Raw genomic sequence first — 19,428 nt, 5'->3', positions numbered from 1 at the left:
ATTGTGTTCAATTTAAAATCATCATTCTGATGGGAATGGGAAAATTTTCAGCGATTTGGGATTCTGCAAGAACAAACTGTGCTATAAACAACTGGCATCTGTAGGGGAAGGGAATTCTTCAGGGAATTTTCCCTGAGTTCGGCCATAGGGAGGCGCTTGGAGGACTTTTCAGAGCAATCCAATGGTCTTCAGTGTTTATTGTTAGGTGTCGTCACTGCACACTTCATGTGTGTTAGAAGTGTAAGCTGTTCTCTCTGATAGAGGAGCAGTGAATGTGTATTTAAAAACATTTTAAAACAATTAATTGATTATTAAAAATTAATTGAACATTGATTATTATGAATTCAAATAGTTTTGATTCTAGAAAGGACTATGAAGGTCTTAGAAAATTAAACTCTTCCTTTACAGGATAGAAAGTATCATCTAGGAAGAAGGCTAGAAAGGAAAACTTTAAGAAAAAGCATAAAAGCTGTGTTAAGGAGGAGAACCTAAGCTAATAGAGCACGAGAAAGAAAAACATTTTGATTTCAAAATCCTTAGAGATAGTGATTGAGGTAGTGATTTCCCATAGGTAGAATGTTGGCTCCTAAAGATGCCTGCATCCTAATCCCTAGAACCTGTCCTGTTACGTGGCCAGAGGTACTTTGTAGGCATGATTAAGGCTACAGACCTGAAGGTGGGGAGATGATGAGTCCTTCACTGCAGTGGGCCTTTTATTACTGTGGTCAGTGGGAGGTGAATATGAAAGAAGGATCAGATGCAACATTGATGGAAGGAGAAGACCATGAGCCAAGGAGTGCAGGTGCCCTGTAGAAGCTGGAAAAGGCAAGCTAAGAGCCTCCAGAAAACAGCACATCCCTGCTGACATCATTATTTTAGGCCAGTGAGACCCATTTCATGCTTGTGATTTACAAAACTAAAAGGTAATGCACTTGTTGTGTTTTAAGCCCCCAAATACGTGGTGATTTATTATGGAGGTAATGGGGAACTAATACAGTGACTGTGGACCATCAAGATTAAAAAGTGCATTGTTTGTCTTAGAAGACTTTTAGAAGGACTCCTAGTTTACTACTGGACAAAGAGGAGGAAATGTACTAGGTGTTGGAGAACAGGATTTGAATTTCTGGATCTTGTTTTTTGATAACCCAGTGATGAAAGCCTCCAAGAAGAATGATAGGAATCCCTTGGTTTTCTAAAGCTGAAGAGTATCTGAAAGAGAAACACAATGAGAAAAAGAAACTATACTATAGAAGAATCAGTAATGATGATTATATTTGGTAATTCTTAGGAAGTGGTAAGGAGATGAACTATGTCATCGATGTGTGTTGCTTCAAATATCTCTTCTAGTAATAAATCTGAAAATTAAGTGTGAGGCTATAGCTAAAAATATAAAATATCCCTTTTTGTCCCTTTCTCCCCACAAACCACTTAATATTCATTTGCACATATTCATTGTCATGTCTTTGTCCTGTGAGACTCGAAGACATCTGAGGGTCAGGATTGCATCTTAACTGTTATTGTGTCACTAGCATCATGCATGTAGTGGACACTTCAGGTGTTCATGAATAAATGAATGAACATTCATGAAAGAATGAACACGGAGGAAAGAGTCATGTGACCTATTTCGAACAGTGGTGAAGGTCATTTGTTTGAAAGTACTATCTCAAAGGTAAGTGGCTAAATGGAACCAAGCAAAATAATAAAAACTTTCAGAAATGAACAAAACTATGGCCTCATCTCACTAGTGAGTAATCAGGGAAATTAGACCATCATAACAACAGTAAAATACCTGTGGGAGTGTTTTTTGGTCATCAAATTGATCATCCTAAGATTAATTTCACTCATTATTAATGTGAGATAAATGATACTTTGTAACATTATGCATCAAGTATAATTGGTATAGTTTTGTTGATGGGCAGGAAGTTTGGTTGTACTTATCAAAATGTTTCAGTTAAAGGAAATTTTGCCTATTTCTATGCAGTGGTAATAATTACCTTTGATGACAGCTAGAAGAATGTTCATAGCAGTATTTTCATTACACCTTCCTTTCTCCCTCAGAACAAGGAAATCTTTATTCATCAGTAGTAAAATGACCTTGCACATTTAATGTTATGTTCCTGATAAGATACAGGCATGATGTGAACACTGGCTTCTTTTATTTTAACCTTAAAAAGAATTCTCGGCCGGGCGCAGTGGCCCAAGCCTGTAATCCCAGCACTTTGGGAGGCTGAGACGGGCAGATCACGAGGTCAGAAGATCGAGGCCATCCTGGCTAACACGGTGAAACCCCGTCTCTACTAAAAATACAAAAAAAAAAAAAAAAAAAAAAAAAAAAACCTAGCCGGGCGAGGTGGTGGGTGCCTGTAGTCCCAGCTACTCGGGAGGCTGAGGCAGGAGAATGGCGTAAACCCAGGAGGCAGAGCTTGCAGTGAGCTGAGATTGTGCCACTGCACTCCAGCCTGGGCGACAGAGTGAGACTCCGCCTCAAAAAAAAAAAGAATTCTTTTACCATGAATGTCTATATGAGAATTTAATCAGAAAAGTTGTGTATTTCTGACACTTGGGATATGAGAGACAGGTTTCAGAGTAGCCAACTTGTTTTGTATTTCATAGGACCATACAGATGTGTCTTCAAAGCCACGATCAGAAATTTAAATTGAATTCTGGTACCTTTAGTGGCATTTTAAACACCCATGTCCTATTATCTTTTCAGAGACAGTCATTTTTATTCTAAATGTATGTGTGTGTGATATGAAAATGGGGCACTTCCATGTGGCAGCACTGTAGGGTTGGTTGAGTATACATTCCTCACTAAATACATAGTTTTCAGAATTATTTGTTGAGTTATCCAGACCAGATATTTAGTTCTCAAAATTACTTCAGTTACTGAGTATATACATTTAGCACCACATATTTAAGCACTTTGTATATTTTTAATGTTTGCCATTACCCAGAGAAATTTATAAGCGTGCTAGAGAATGAGCAGTAGGACAGAGTGCAATATGAATGCATAATGAGAAAGCAAAAAATGAAACAGAAGGTAATATCTGTGTGTTTATTGCTTTTCACTATTCATGGAGAGTGAAAATTGAAAGCTGGTTTACTCATGAGGTACTACTGTATGCAAAGGCAGTGTTACTCCAATCCACACTTGAAGTCACTCTCAGTCTCTTCAGGCAGCATGATCAAGTGAATGGAGTAAGATTCTCTTTGTTCTGTAAAACTCCAAGACAGAAACCTGCCTTTCTCTAACAAATACCACAGTTCTGGGCTAAGACTCTTTGAGACTGGTTTGCTGCAGGTCTCCTATATGTGTGCTGTGAGTTCAGAGGAGATGAAGTGACTTTTTCATGGGGTCACTATAGAAGGCAAGCAGAGAAGCTGGGCTTTTTCTTAGGATGTGAATGGTGACAATTATAAGAAATGATTTGTGTTCCTCACTGCCTTATATTCAACATCAGGTTATGGAATGATAGACTAAGTGACCTGAGGCAGATATCTAGACACCAGTGTAGACATTGATCGCAGCTCTAACAAGAGAGAGCTGCCTCTTGAATTGGTAGTAGTAGTGAGTTGTGGAGCAAGGAGACTTACTGACCTGTGCTTTACCAAGGGTAACTAGTGTTGGTGTGTATTAGATGTTGACCTGGCAGAGCTGGAGAGGGAACCAGGAGCTTTTGTGGGAATTTCACAGAGGTGCTAGCTTCCATCCTTTATAGTTCAGGGATTTGTGTGTTGGCAAGAAGCTGCAGAAGTCACTTCTGAGAGAATTGTTAAAAGGTGCTCCTTTCTCTAGGCAAGTTCCCCACCCCAGAGCACAAGGTTTAAAGACTAGAATGTGGACTCTTCGCCCTCGGCTGGACATCCTTGTGTAGGTAGGGTACTATCATTTACAGTGGCCCTGTCGTGAATTCTGGGCCTTGGATCAAAAAGCCAGGAAGGACATTTTATGCTTCTGTCAGTTCCACATAGGAGTATGTAGGCTGTAAACATCCTTCCTGTCCTGATGAGAATTCATCATCTTTATGAACCTGTCTTTGACTCTTCCAGCCTGGTCTGTTGTTCATGCTTTCTCTCTTGATACCATGTTTACTCCCTTCCTTTGTCCCTCTCTCTGCCACTTCCTGTGCTTGATAAACAACTTTGTACCTGGGATCGAGTTGTCTGAAAGAGAGATTGACTCTACCACTTCATTCACTCAGTGCCCTGGGAGGTCTGCCACATACCAGGTGCCAGTATCGAGTATCGGGAGCACAGCACAGCAGCACACGTCCCCAGTGTGCATATACTGGGTTTTGGACAGTTTTTGTATATGGTACATGTTACGATTTGTCTTAGATTATGGAGAAGGCTGGGGATAATATCCTTTATCATGATCAGCAGCATTGTGCTGTAATAAAGCATACTTGGTGAGTGCAGGAACTTTTATGTATGTCTTACATTATAAGTTTTATTATAGCTTCAATTAATTGCTGATTCTAAAAACCAGTGATTATTTTCTTTCATGGACATTTTCATTTTAATATCAGGATCATTTAAAAAAAAAACTTGCCTTGTCACCTAAAAGATTGAGGTCACAGTTGGTTGTGATTTGCATACCCTCATGTAAAGGGCAGCAGATGGTTCTGTCATGTTCCCAAATGAGTCTTCTATACATGCTGCCCACTTAACAACATATTCTCCCATGGCCCTCATACCTAGGTAGAGTCAGTTCTAACACTTAACCTGTCCATTGCTCCAGGATAAATTTCACCATCTCTAAGGAACATTCCCTGATGACCTCATTCAAAGGTGACCTTCTCCTCTGAACTCAAGGGAACACATGTTAGAAGCATTAGATTTGGGAGTGTTTGAGATTGTTTCATAATAATTTTTAAAGAGCAAGTAATAAATTGATTAGGCCCGAAATCAAAGAACTTTTCGTGTATCTCCAGTGTCACCAGAAACATAGCCTTAAGTGTGTGTTCCTGAATGTATGTTTTTTTAAAAAATGATTACGAATGTTGCAGCCTGGTCTTGAACAGTATGATCTCCCTGTTCTAGAAAGTATAACCCCCTCCTTGGGTCTGGACCTTAGAAAGTAGTAACTGAAAGATAACTGGTGTGCTTTGATGGGTTTGGGGGATGATGATAGTGGAATTGCAGAAATGTATTTTTAAGTTTACATGCCTTGTTAATAAAGAAAGGAGATAATCTCTTTGTTTTCTTTTCTAAAACTTCTCCTTATTCTTGAAAATACTATTTCAGAAACAAAGATTCCTAAGTCATTTATTTAACTTGATATTCTCATACCAAAGATTTCTGATAATTGACTAAAAGAAATGAATATTGCATTACTTTTTAGCATACAGTTTTTTTTTTTTTTTTTTTTTTTTTTTTTCAGTTTATAACAGTCATTCTTGTGGGGGGTATGTTTTAGGGCATCATTCAGAAGATAGTGGACAGTCACAAAGTAAAGCATGTGGCCTGCTATGGATTCCGCCTCAGTCACCTGCGGTCAGAGGAGGTTCACTGGCTTCACGTGGATATGGGCGTCTCCAGTGTGAGGGAGAAGTATGAGCTTGCCCACCCACCAGAGGAGTGGAAGTAAGATACAAACCTGCTTTGGTGTGATGCACACTTGATTTCTTTTGCTTTTTAAAAACATGCACAAGATAACAAATGTATATGTTTAATTTCCACACTGCTTGTCATTACATCTCTGGTATAAATAAAATTGGTTAGTAATTATTAACCAGTGATCTCTTCTAGACCTCTAGTCTAGCTTTTGGATATTATTAACTATACTTTGAGCCATCTGATTTCAGGCTTCTGTGATGGTCTTTTGCTAGCTGATTTCTCACAGTGCTACTTTGTTTCAACCTTTGCTCCCAGTAAAACTCAAATCCTATATATATATATATATATATATATATATATATATTTATGTTTTCATCCCTTGTCATCCTTTTATGTAGCAGGAGTTGCTATCACACCTAAATACCTTATTAATGGGCTACATAGCTTGTTTTACTATGCCGTGTAATCTAGAGCGCACCTACAAAGAGTAAGTGTATATTTGATATTCACATACAATGTTAAAATTAGGAAGTAATCTCTTAGTGACTCCTGTTGAAATGTTAAGGAAAATAAAATTATTTCAGGGCAAATTAAAAGAATTCCCTATAATTGTTCTTTTTCTGGTTCTCCCTAATAATTTTTTTTTTTTTTTTTTTTTTACTATTAAGCAACTCAAGATGTTAGTGGGAAATTGTACATCTAAAATACATTTGAGAGAGGTATAACTTGTAAAAATGGGCTTCTTTTACTAGGGTTCTAATTTTTATAGGTAATGCTACAGAAATAAAGATAATTGTAGATTGAAGAGTGCGTTCAAAGGGTCAGTAACTTTGAAGGATCTAGATTAATTAGGGTAGACATTTTAAAAGAAAAACATGTTTAGGTGAATAATTTTTGTTCTTTTTTGAGACAGAGTCTCGCCCTGTCACCCAGTCTGCAGTATGGTGACATGAACATGGCTCACTGCAGCCTTTTGGGCTCAAGCGATTCTCCCACTTCAGCTTCTTGAGTAGCTGGGACTGTAGGCACACACCACCACGCCCAGCTAATTTTTGTATTTTTTGCAGAGATGGGGTTTCAGCTTGTTGCCCAGACAGGTCTCAAACTCCTGGGCTCAAACAGTCTGCCCACCTTGGCCTCCCGAGGTGTTGGGATTACAGGTGTGAGCTACACCATGCCCAGCCTGAATAAATCTTACATTGAATAAAACCCTACCCCAGTTACAGAGTTCATCAAAGAAATATAGTTGTATTTTCAAATTTGTCAGGTAGCTGGTACCGAGTTAACAGAATACTCCTTGAGAATATTGTTTGGTTGGTTCACATCAATGGCTAGAGAAGATTTGACCTCCAGCTATTTAGTCTGTTTAAGCAAGTAAGCATTCCAAAACAAAGGATATGTAAAAGTTAGATAAAAATACCTGCAGGGTTTTTGTTTTGTTTTGTTTTTTGAGATGGGCATCTTGCTGTGTTGCTTGGGCTGGTCTTGAACTCCTGTACTCAGGTGATCCTCCTGTGTCAAGGTACTTATTTTACACAATTATATTATCTTGGTTTATATGGACATGTCAGATGCCGACTTTGTCATAATGAAGTCCTTAGTGCTCAATAAAAGGGCCATTGAATCTAAATCTCTTAGTAGATTGTTGTTCTTTTAAGCCAATTTATTTACTTTGTTTTAAGTAAAATTGAGTAGGCACTGCTTTACTGACTGGGTCTTGAATCCTCAAAAGGAAGAAAAATTTAGATGGGGTTATATAGAAGTTCTCATAGATTGACCCTACTAGATTAAAGAGTGATCAAGATACTGCTGCTCATAATAATACTAATGATGATGATGACATTGATGCCTTGTCGTCATGAGTGGCTGAGCCAGGGACTCTGCCATCTCTCTGCTTCTTACACCAGAAAACTTAAATATACATTTCATTTTACTGTTCCCAAACCCTATGAGTTAGAGACTATTGTTGTTCTTATTTTACACATGAAAACAAAATTGATAAACTTTTAGTTACATAGTTTGTGACACAGCTTTTGATTTGAATTTAGCTGTCTGGATTCATAGTACAGGTTTTTAAAATTAGATTGCCTATCTCAATATAGGAATAATGTTGTCTTAAACACTCTGAAAATGTAGCTAGGCTTTTAAGATTAGTGAAAGTTGGCTGGGCATGGTGGCTCACGTCTGCAATCTCAGCACTTTGAAAGGCTGAGGCAGGCAAATCACTTGAGTTCGAGACCAGCCTGGCCAACATGGGTGAAACCCTGTCTCTACTAAAAATACACAGATTAGCTGGGTATGGTGACGGGTGCCTGTAATCCCAGCTACATTGGAGGCTGAGGCAGGAGAATCACTTGAACCTGGGAGGTGGAGGTTGCAGTGAGCTGAGATCATGCCATTGCACTCCAGTCTGGGTGACAGAGTAAAACTCTGTCTCAAAAAAAAGATTAGTGAAAGTTACATGCATAGTAGGTAGAGATGATGACAGAAGAAAATGTGACAGATAAACTGATGAGGTATTTTCAAGAGTTATGAGGGTTAATACTGATGGTTCTGTGTATTTAAAAGGGGAGGAATTTAAGTGTCAGTAAGGAGCAGGAGACTATCAAAAATAACCAAGAGAATTTGGATAGTCCAGATAGATAAAATAGCAGATTAGACATAGCTGAAAAATTAGTAAACAAGACAAAAAATTTCCCAGAACATACCACAGAGATGAAAAGATGGAAAATGTGAATGTAAGTTGCTGTAACATGAAGAATGAGAAGGTCAACCCATTTCTAATAGAAACTCAAGAAGAATGAACAAGAATGGGGAAGAGAGGAGATAATCCTAAGAGGTAATGGTTGAGAATATTTTATAATCAATGAATGACATGAGCCTTCAAATACAGGATTAACATAAAATCCCAAACAGAGTCAATAAAACTAAACTGATGCTTTGGCAGATTGTATTAATAGTAAAATATTGTTGTACCAGAGAACACAAGAGGATGACACCCAGAGAAAAATTCAGACTTTTCAACAACAATAATAGATGCCAAGAAAATAGTGGGATAATATGTTCAAAGTGGTGAGGAACGTAGCTGGCAACCTGTATTTGTTTACCCAGTTAAATTGCCATTCAAGAACAGGGTGAGATAGAGACATTTTCCTTAGAGGATTTACCACCAAAGGAACCTCTGACAAAAACACCTTAGGAAAAACAAAACTGATCTCTGAAGGGGAGGGTCTCGGATACGAGATGGAAAAAATTGGGTAGATCTAAATATGCATTGGCTCCATGAAACGAAGTAGTAACTGAATTTGAAGAACTTAAAATATAAGCAGAAAGGGAACAAAGTATATCAGACAAATAATAACCAGGGGGAAAAGGATTATACCCTGTTAATATCGTGTGAAAAAAATTGTAAACATCTTTTAAAGCGTCATTAGGCATATAGAAGGCAATTACAAGACAAGCTATTATCACCAAGAGTTTAATAAATATTCCTCACTTAGCTTCCTGGATACCAAACTGCTTTGGTTTTCCTTCATTAACCATTCATAGTCTTTCTGAACTGTTTAGCTTTTAAATGTTGGGGTGCTCCAGTAACCTCTTTTCTACTCCTGCCTTGGGCATTACATCATACATTTGATTGGATGGAGGCAGGGAAACTGATAAATTAGTGCAATAACCCAGACAAAAATCCTAAAAGATGGTGCAGTAGGGGAATAATAATAGAAGTGGTGAGAAACAGTTGTACAGGATTGTGTTTTTAAGGTGGGAGCTGATGGGATTTGCTGATGTATCTTTTAGAATGTAAGCCATCCAATTCTATTTGTAAATCATTTGGGCTCAGAAACTTCCAGTAGCTTCTCATCACACTCAGAGCACACTCTGGAGTTTCTGATGACCTCACAGTCCTTATCTCCTTCTTCTCTTCCTCTTCCTCCTCCACTCTGGTGACACTGGTCCCTTTGATTTCAGTTTTCCTTCCATTAAATTCTTTAATATATTTTAGAGTTCTTTCCATAAATACTCAAGTTGGGATCTGATGTGATGGTTTCTTCTCTATTGCCAGACTTTTTAGTTGTTGAATAATATAGCTCTTCATCTTAATTAATGCTTTCTTTGTCTCACTTCCCTTTTTTCCTTTATCTTTTACAACGTTTCACGTATTCAACTCGAGCCCCCTGGCTTTCTTATTGGGGCCTTTGAACTTGGTGTGACTCTGCTGAGTATGTTCTGCCTTTTCCAGGCATGGCTTGGACCTCCTCATTCCAGGAATGTGCTTGAATGTCACTGCTTCCCTATGGTCTCCTACTAGCTACCTAAGGAGCCCACTGCCTACCTGAAGCTCCTTGTGATTTTTCATCAGCTCATATAGTGTGTTAATTTTTTACAGACTTCTGAAGACTGATAATATATATGTGTTGTCTATCTTTCTTTCTCAGGGACTTTGTTTTCTTCACTCCTCTATTCCTGGTTCTAGTCATGTCTGGTATACTATAGGCACCCAATAAACAATGTTTGAATAAAAACTGAATAAATAATATATTGATAATGCATGTGTGAAAGAAGCCCAGAAGCAAAGTAATGTGATAGTATAGAAACTTGTCTTCAACTAGGAACCAAACAATATTAGCTTAAGTTAATAACAGTATTACCATATGAACACATGTTGTTTACTGTGTGTCAGATATTTGATGTAATTCATCAAAATTAATTTCTGTTATGATAGTCTTATGTAGGTACTCTCTTTTTACCATTTTACTTGTGAGAAAGCCTTAGTTTGGAAAGGCTTAGTAACTTTTCCTGGAGATCATATGGCTTAAATGGGTGGTATAGTGGAAACTGAATCCAAACATTTAGCTGTTTCTTCTCTACTCCTGTATTAGATATGTAAGTACAAGAAGCTAAACATGACAAATTTTTTTTCTGTCACCTGCAGACATCTAAGTTCATAGGTGGGTATGTGAAGGCAGCTGCAGTTCTGTCTTTAATTCTGAGGAGTAAGATCTCAACAGTCAAATGAAAGTTCCAGGACTCAGCAATATAATGGGGTATAAATTTTGATTTCCATAACATTTTTGGACATAGCTTGTTCTTTTGTGCTATCTGCTATAGATTCTATTCATACTGTTGAATAAACCTGAAATATAGACTTGTTCATTTGGTCTTCACTCTTTAAACAGCTTGGTAAGCTAGCTTGCTGCACACGTATTTGGTCATAATTGTCTCAGGTAGAATGACCTTAGAGAGCTCTGTGTTATGATATGTCACTGGTTGAAAGGAAGGGCTGGATTGATAAATGGCTATCCATGTAGGAAGAAGAGCAACAACAAAATTGGATCCCACCTCAATACACAAATCTATGAGATGTACAGACATCACATGCAAAACTTTAAAAAAACATGTTTTGTGGGAAGTGTAGTTGAATGTGTCTCTGGCCCTGGGTTAGGAAGATTTTCTTTTTTTTTTTATTATACTTTAAGTTCTAGGGTACATGTGCATAACGTGCAGGTTTGTTACATATGTATACTTATGCCATGTTGGTGTGCTGCACCCATCAACTCGTCAGCATTTTTTTTTTTTTTTTTTTTTGAGATGGAGTCTCGCTCTGTCACGCAGGCTGGAGTGCTGTGGCCGGATCTCGGCTCACTGCAAGCTCCGCCTCCTGGGTTCACACCATTCTCCTGCCTCAGCCTCCCGGGTAGCTGGGACTACAGGCGCCCGCCACCTCGCCCGGCCAGTTTTTTGTAGTTTTTAGTAGAGACGGGGTTTCACCTTGTGAGCCAGGATGGTCTCGATCTCCTGACCTCATGATCCGCCCGTCTCGGCCTCCCAAAGTGCTGGGATTACAGGCTTGAGCCACCGCGCCCGGCCAGGAAGATTTTCTTAAGAGCTCCAAAATGTTCACTATAAAAAGAATGGCAAATTTTACTGTACTAAGAGTAAGACATTCTGCAAAAGATACATTTTCAAAGTACAAGAACAAGTTGCAAAGTGGGAGAAGGTATTTGTAACACACGCAGTCAACAAAGGGTGGTGTTAAGAGTTCTGATCAATATAAAAATTGCTGACGGGGCACTGTGGCTCATGCCTGTAATCCCAGCACTTTGGGAGGCCAAGATGGGCGAATCACCTGAGGTCAAGAGTTCGAGATCAGCCTGACTAACAGGGTGAAACCCTGTCTCTACTAAAAATACAAAAATTACTGGGCATCATGGCAGACGCTTGTAATCCCAGCTACTGGGGAAGCTGAGGCAGGAGAGTTGCTTGAACCTGGGAGGCAGAGCTTGCAGTGAGCCGAGATCGTGCTGCTGCACTCCAGCCTGGGCGACAGAGCAAGACTCCATCTCCAAAAAAAAAAAAAATGCAGACACCTCAATAATAGATAGGCAAGAGACATGAAGGTATTTTCATAAAAGAAAAAATAAGTTTGGCCAGTTAACATAGAAGGCACTGTCAGCTTCTTTATTGATCAGGGAAATTCAAATCAATAGCTCAGTGAAACTCTACCTCTAGTTGGCGAAAAGTCAACTGTCTGACACTCTGAAGCTGGAGAGGCTGTGGACCTGACAGTCTTTCACCTGCACTGCTAGGGAGAATGTTTTAATAAATTGGTGAAACCACCTGGGAATCCAGCTTGGCATCGTCTTGAATGTCAAGTGATTACATGCCCTACCATCCTGCAGTTCTTCTTCAAGTTCTCTCTTTCAGAGACTCTAGCTCTACTTTCTATACTAGGCTATAACTGCAATAATGTTCATGGCATAAGCAGTGACAGTTAAGTCACTTGGGGATTATTCACATGGTGGTAGAATGTCACACAAGTGAAAATTAATGAACTACAGGTACGAGTAACAATATGCATGAAGCTTAGCTGTATAACATCATGTGACAAAATAAGTCCTAGCACAACTTTGTGAGTACGCTAAATACCACTGATTTTCTTTCACATCTTAAAATGGTTAATATTTTATGTGAATTTTACCTCAATTTAAAAAAGTCCTGGAATATGACGTACAGCATGACACACTTTTTATAAAGTAAAAAGTGAAAACACCTAACGAGATTGTTGGGAACACATGTTGGTTAAGACCACATAGAACATGTAAATAAGGGAATGGTAAATTCCTTCAGAAGTCACTGGAAGGCCCAGAGCCGTGGCTGGGGTAGCCGCCAGCTCTTCCCAGTCCCCACACAGGCTCCAGGGGAACTTGTGTTGACCATTAGGGTCTGAGGCTGCGTTTGAAAATCACTCCTGAAGTGTGCATGTGTGCCCCAGCCTGTCCTCAATGCTTTCCCAGTCAGTCCAGGGGGCAGGTGGGAGCTTACCTGTTTCTGGGATGCTGGGAGAGCCTAGTTAAGTAGGTAGTATTTGTTAGGAGCTTGAGTCAGGCAAAACTGTTTAAATTATACTACCAGATCTAGTTTATAATACAGTAAAAGGTATGAAGCTTTGGGAGATTTCCAACAGATTTAAACTGTGAAGTTTTTCACTTAAATAATTAAGTGAATTATAATTTAAATTATATTGATTGTCTGAAATCACCTACATAGAGTGATCTGTTCAGCTTCTGACTGAGTTAATTGGATATCACTATTCCTTTCAGATGTCGAATTCAGGGATTTGAGGACCAAATCTAGGAGAAGCCTTTCTTGGCATTTGAGAAAGCAAATTTACTGATTTATTATTAAACATTTACTGAATGCTTCTGTGCTAGACACTGACAGTACCAAGGTGAATACTTTCCTTTGAAAACAGCTGATTCAGCATGCCTGCTTTCCTTTGAAATCTTACATTCTTCACCTTAACTCGCTCGCTCTCCCTCCCTTCCCCCTGCATTTGGTACAGTACTGGGTTGCCATAGCAATATATAAGAAAATGAAAGAGGAAGCCCTGCCCGCCAGTGTTACTGTTTAGTCCTGGGTTGTACAGTTGAATTCTTCCCCTGTTCTTTCTCCTCCAGTGTCTTCCTGTTTTCTGATTCTCTTCTCTCCCACTTACCTTCCTCTCTGTTTTCATCTTCTCGTGGCTTTGTAGCATCATGGCAAGGCTCCTCTCTGAATTATTTTCTTTCCCCAAGTTCTTAGTTTTTAGTGAATTATTATTTCTCCAAGAGTTCTCTCCTCCTTGAAAGTACTGAAAATGGAATTGAATTAAAATTTTGAGATAACATGGGGAGATATTGCATGTTTTACGTTGTTAAGTCTCCCTATCAGCCTTATGTTGTCTCTCTTTAATCAATTTTTTATTTATTCACTTATGGTTAACATATTGATTGTATAATGTAGGCTGTAAAATATACATAAAAGTAGAAAATTTAAAAGCATGCAGTGGGCCAGGTGCAGTGGCTCACACCTGTAATCCCAGCACTTTGGAAGGCTGAGGCAGGTGGATCACTTGAGACGGGGAGTTCAAGACCAGCCTGGCCAACATGGTGAAACCCCATCACTACCAGAAATACAAAAATTAGCCAGGCGTGGTGGTGCGCGCCTGTAGTCCCAGCTACTCAGAGGGGCTGAGGCAGGAGAATCGCTTGAACCTGGGAGGTGGAGGTTGCAGTGATGTGAGATAGCATCACTGAGTAGCCGGGACTACAGCCTCACACCACCACACCTGGCTAATTTTTTGTATTTTAGTAGAGACGGGGTTTCACCGTGTTGGCCAGGATGGTCTTGATCTCCTGACCTCATGATCTGCCCGCCTTGGCCTCCCAAAGTGCTGGGATGATAGGTGTGAGCCACTGCCCTCGGCCTAGTATGGTTTATTTTATTTTTTTTTTTTGAGACGGAGTCTCGCTCTGTCACCCAAGCTGGAGTGCACTGGCCAGATCTCAGCTCACTGCAAGCTCCGCCTCCCGGGTTTACGCCATTCTCCTGCCTCAGCCTCCCGAGTAGCTGGGACTACAGGTGCCTGCCACCTCGCCTGGCTAGTTTTTTGTATTTTTTAGTAGAGACGGGGTTTCACCATGTTAGCCAGGATGGTCTCGATCTCCTGACCTTGTGATCCGCCCGCCTCAGCCTCCCAAAGTGCTGGGATTACAGGCTTGAGCCACCGCGCCCGGCCAGTATGGTTTATTTTTTAAAGAAAGTCTTGGTTAAATAGTTGTTTTGAGACAAGGTTTTGCCCTGTTACACAGGCTGGAGTGCAGTGGTACCATTCTAGCTCGCTGTAGCCTTGAATTCCTGGGTTCAAGTAGTCCTCCTTCCTCAGCCTCCCAGTTACCTAGGACTAGAGGTGTTTGCCATCACACTCAACTAATTTTTAAAATAATTTTTTTGTACAGACAAGGTCTCATTGTGTTGCCCAGGCTGGACTCCAACTCCTGGCCTCATATGGTCTTTCTGCCTTAGCCACTGTGATCAGCGTTTGTAGTTTTGACTACACTAATTCAAAGGTCTTTTTTTGGCAGAGGAGAGGGGAGACAGGGTCTGTCTTTGTCATCCAACCTGGAGTGCAGTGGTGCAATCATGACTCACTGCAGCCTTAACCTCGTGGGCTCAAGCCATCCTCCCACCCCAGCCTCCCAAGTAGCTGGGATCATAGGCACATGCCATCACGGTCGGCTGATGTTATGTTATTTATGTTATGTTGTGTTATGTTGTGTTGTGTTATGTTATGTTATGTTATGTTATGTTATGTTATGTTATGTTATTTTTAGTAGAGACAAGGTCTTGTTATGTTGCCCAGGCTGATCTCAAACTCCTGGGCTCAAGCACTCCTCCTGTCTTTGTCTCCTAAAGTGCTGAGATTACAGGCATGAGCCACCACGCCCCACTTCTGATTCAAAGGTCTTATTTCAGGTTTTATTTATTTTGTTACTGCTTTTAATGGTTGTCATAGCAAAAAGTATTCTTGACAAAGATATGCATAATTAAATAGAAGGGATACCACTGTATGTGCCTTACCATGATACTGATTTTTCATTACCAGTCATCAATTATGTAAACATTTGTTGAAATTTGGTCAGTGAATTTCCATATTCCATGATCATTCCTTTCAATATAATTGATTTTGAAATGTATTTTCATATTTTAACATCAGTTTTTTTATTTAGTGGAGAAATCTTGAAATGTTAGAAATTTTTGTTTTCAGATTTTTTATGAGCAGTGCATCCACTCCTTTTTGGTGACAAAGTTATAAATTGATGGAAATAGTTTAGACTTCACAATGGTCTGTCCATAACATGACAACATGCTTTTCTTTGTTGTTTTTTAAATTCTAATCATGGATTAAAATTTTGGCCAGATAATTCTTTGTTGTGGGGAGCTTTTGTATGTATATGTTGTATGGCTTCTACCCACTAAATGATAGGAGCCCACCACCCCACCCTCTTTAGTTTTAACAGGCAAAAATGTGTCCAGTTACTGCCAGTTGTCCCCTAGGGGAAACAGGAAGGGGGCAGAATCTCTCAAGGTTCAGAACTACAGCTCTAAAATATAACCAAAAATTGTTAAAAATCTCCAAAAATTATTCTTAATTTCATAAACTATCCCATCAGTATTCAAAATTTGACTTGTTTATTAAATATCATGACAAAAGTTTTAAAGATAAGTTATTTGAATTAGGATCCAAATTAGATGTGCCCTTTGTCTTTTTAGTCTTCTGTAATCTATAGCATCTTCATCCAGTTTCTCCCCTTTACTTGCAGTTTGTGAAGGAAGCTGTGTTGCTTGTCCTACAGGTTCCCTCATCTGGATTTTGTCTGTGACATCTGTGTCCATTGTCTTGGATGCCTTCTAATGTCTTCTCTGCAAAGCCTTTGTGTCATCTTTACTAAGTTAATTCTTACTCTATAATATATTCCTATTATGAAGGTTATATTTTATTCTGTTTACCACTTATTTCTAAATTGAACACTTAAGCTCACTTGTTTTCATTCATTCATGTTTACCAATAAATGTATTTTACTATAAATGGTCATTTTAGTTTTGTCTGTGTCTCACAACTTTGTTAGATAGTGTTTTATTATCAATCAGTGTTTTGATATTTGTTTGAAGATTTTAGGAAGAAACCAAGGGGTGGATTAAGTGTGTTGTTTAGGTTTCTGCCATATGTGCTTATAAAACAAAAGATTATTGGTTATGGATTTATTTTGTTGCATTACAGGAAGAATAACAATTTTATGGTGTTGACTCTTTTTTAACTATGTTGATGATTCTTTGTGCCTTAGTACTTAGTTGATATTTTCATTCCTTTTGGAAAAGTGGTATGTTCTCTTATTATAAAGAGGGCGAGTGTGTTTGTGTACATTTTTTCAAGCTTATTGTCATATTACTTGAAGATTATATTGTTCATACTTGAAAAGTGACATTTAATGTATTCAATGTATATATTATACACATATATTTTGCTACATGCTCATCTCAGAAGAAACTATTCAACTGTAATTGTTGATGTACTTTTTTTTTTTTTTTTAGTAATTCTGTCTTGTGATTCTTTATGATTTTAAGGCTATGTTGTTAAGTGTGTATAAGTTCATGATTATAATATATTCATCTATACTTTCTGTTACCAGTACGTAGTGCCCCCTCTTTATGTGTTTCCTATCAGCAACATATTTATTGTCTTTGTATGAATTAATGAATTGTAGCCCATTAAATTAGAGGTGTGCCCATTCCCAATTTCATTCTCTATTCTTTGCTTTTGGAGGTAACTGATATCCTGATTTTGGTCATAATGATTTTTTTGCTTAAAAAAAAGTTTTACTACTTACATATTGTCCAAATCTGACATCATGATCATTCATTAAATCGGAAAAAAGAGGCTTTATTATACTGTTAAGGGAAAGCTGTGCTGATCAGTCAGTCTCCCTGAGGAGAACACACTACTGATACTATACAAGGTTTTTGGAAGTATGAAATTGAGAAACTGGCCAACTTTCAGAGGTGGAAATGGGTTGGCATCAGTTTTAGACACGTGGTTACACAAGTTAGACTGTTCGTCTTTAGAAGCATGTTCTTTAGAGTTAGTTCCTGTTTGACTGAATTAAAGAAGGAGCTGCCAATCAGTTGACCTGCAGATGTGTGTTCATTGAGGCAAGTTATCAGTTGATTGATTAAAGGTGCTTTAAAATTAGTTTCGAGTGGGTCTGTGGCTGTACAACTGGTATTTATTGACCAAGCTGATTTAAAACTGGTTTTTGTGTGTGTGTGTGTGTGTGTGTGTGTGTTGGGGGGGGGGTGTTTGTCACCACAGCTACAAAAGGGTCAGTCTTGTATTTGTGGGAATTTAAAAATTCTCAATATAATATCAAAAGTTGCAAAATAGTACACAGAAATCCTGTGTACCCTTCAGCTGGTTTCCTTAAATATGAAAATCTTATGTAATATAGCTAGTAAAACCAGGAGATTAACATTGATGCAGTCCTAGTAACAAATCTAGATGACTTTTTCACATTTCCCAATTATTCCACTTACTGTTCCTTTTCTGGTTCAGGACCAATTCAGAACACCACATTATGGTCATGTCTCCTTAAGTCTTCTCTAATCTGAGACAGTTCCTTAATTTGTGTCATTATGACCTTTACATTTTTGAAGAATACTCACTGGTTATTTGTATTGTGTTCTTCAATTTGAGTTTGATATTGTTTTTATGATTAAGGTTATGCATGTGCGGCAAAACTGCCACAGTCAAGATGTCCTACCTTTCTTGTTGCATTGTGTCAGGAAGTCCATAATGATGGCACAACTCAATTTACAGATGGTTCTAACTTGGATCATTTGGTTAAGATAATGGAAGCCAGGTTTCACCACTACAAGGTTACTGTTTCCCCTTTATTATTAAGAAATATCTTCTGGGAAGATACATCGATACTACAACATTCTGTTTCTCGTTTTCACCCACAAATCTTAGCATTCATTGATGATTCTGTCTTGCAGTGATTATTAGTATAATTGTTGCTAAATGATAAATTTCTCTTTCCGTTTTCCCTTTTTTTAAAAAAATTGGAAGTCTATTGTAAGAACAGACTGTTCACACCAGTTTTTTTTATGAGGGCATCTGTGTTGTGTGAAGTTAATGCTTTGTTTACTTCACTAAAGACAGACTAGCTAGCTAACCCTTCTCAGTATCAGGACTATCATATTCTTAATCTAACTCAGCTTTTCAAAAACATACCCTCTTCCTCCTTATCCTCAGTTGGTTACTTTTGGGTGTCTTAGTGCTCATATTTGGTGGTAAGACTGAGGAAGCCAGATGACAATGACATGAATAAGAACATATTGCCTAAGAGTAGGAACAGAAGAATGATTTTATTTAGGGCATAGTATTTAGCTGCTGTTGGGAATCCATGGAGAGGCATATAGCAGAGAAGTGGAAATATGTGTCAGGATGCAACTAGACTCTTAAAATGGCAAACAGATGTGTAAAGAAAATGGTGAGTTTTGTGTAAGAGAGTAGAGTAGGGATGTCAGCTCTAGTGGGGCACGAGAACATGGTATCACACATTGCAGTTTAAGGACTGAGGAAAGTTTCAGTAGGGTTTTGTGTGAAATTTGCTAGACTGTAGTGTGTTGAAGCAGGGAACAAAGTTCTTTTTAATTTTCATTTTAGGTTCAAGGGTACATGGGCAGATTTGTTACATAGGTAAACTACATGTCACAGGGGTTTGGTTTACAGATTATTTCATCAACCAGGTATTTTTTCTGATCCTCTCCCTCCTCCCATCCACCACTCTTGTTAGTCCCCAGTGTCTTATTTCCTGCTTTATGTGGGTGTGTTCTTGTCGTTTAGCTCCCATCAGAATTCTTAACATGATTTAAAGGCCTTGTCTAACTTCACATAAGCAGGCTTGAGTTAAATTCCTTTCTGTTTTTAAGACATAGGTGCCTTCTCTTCGTTTCATTGTGCCTTTAAATATTCATGTTCTTGCTGGA

At 38.6% G+C, this 19,428-nt stretch overlaps 1 protein-coding gene across 36 annotated transcripts in view; it reads left to right on the top strand.

Moving 5' to 3' along the window:
- PTK2 (protein tyrosine kinase 2) overlaps positions 1 to 19,428 on the top strand; it is a 366,245-nt gene that overhangs the window by 123,544 nt on the left and 223,273 nt on the right. For 34 of the 36 annotated variants that reach the window (XM_033203297.1, XM_033203325.1, XM_033203328.1 and 31 more), the window contains one exon: positions 5,420 to 5,586. The exons of the other annotated variants lie outside the window; for them this stretch is intronic. In XM_033203297.1, the coding sequence (XP_033059188.1) occupies positions 5,420 to 5,586 (167 nt within the window). The remainder of the gene's footprint in view (positions 1 to 5,419; positions 5,587 to 19,428) is intronic. 36 annotated transcript variants of the gene reach the window in all.

The sequence above is a fragment of the Trachypithecus francoisi genome, unplaced genomic scaffold, assembly GCF_009764315.1.
Source record: "Trachypithecus francoisi isolate TF-2019V2 unplaced genomic scaffold, Tfra_2.0 Lachesis_group7, whole genome shotgun sequence".
Taxonomy (NCBI): domain Eukaryota; kingdom Metazoa; phylum Chordata; class Mammalia; order Primates; family Cercopithecidae; genus Trachypithecus; species Trachypithecus francoisi.
This window is presented reverse-complemented; position numbering and strand designations above follow the sequence as displayed.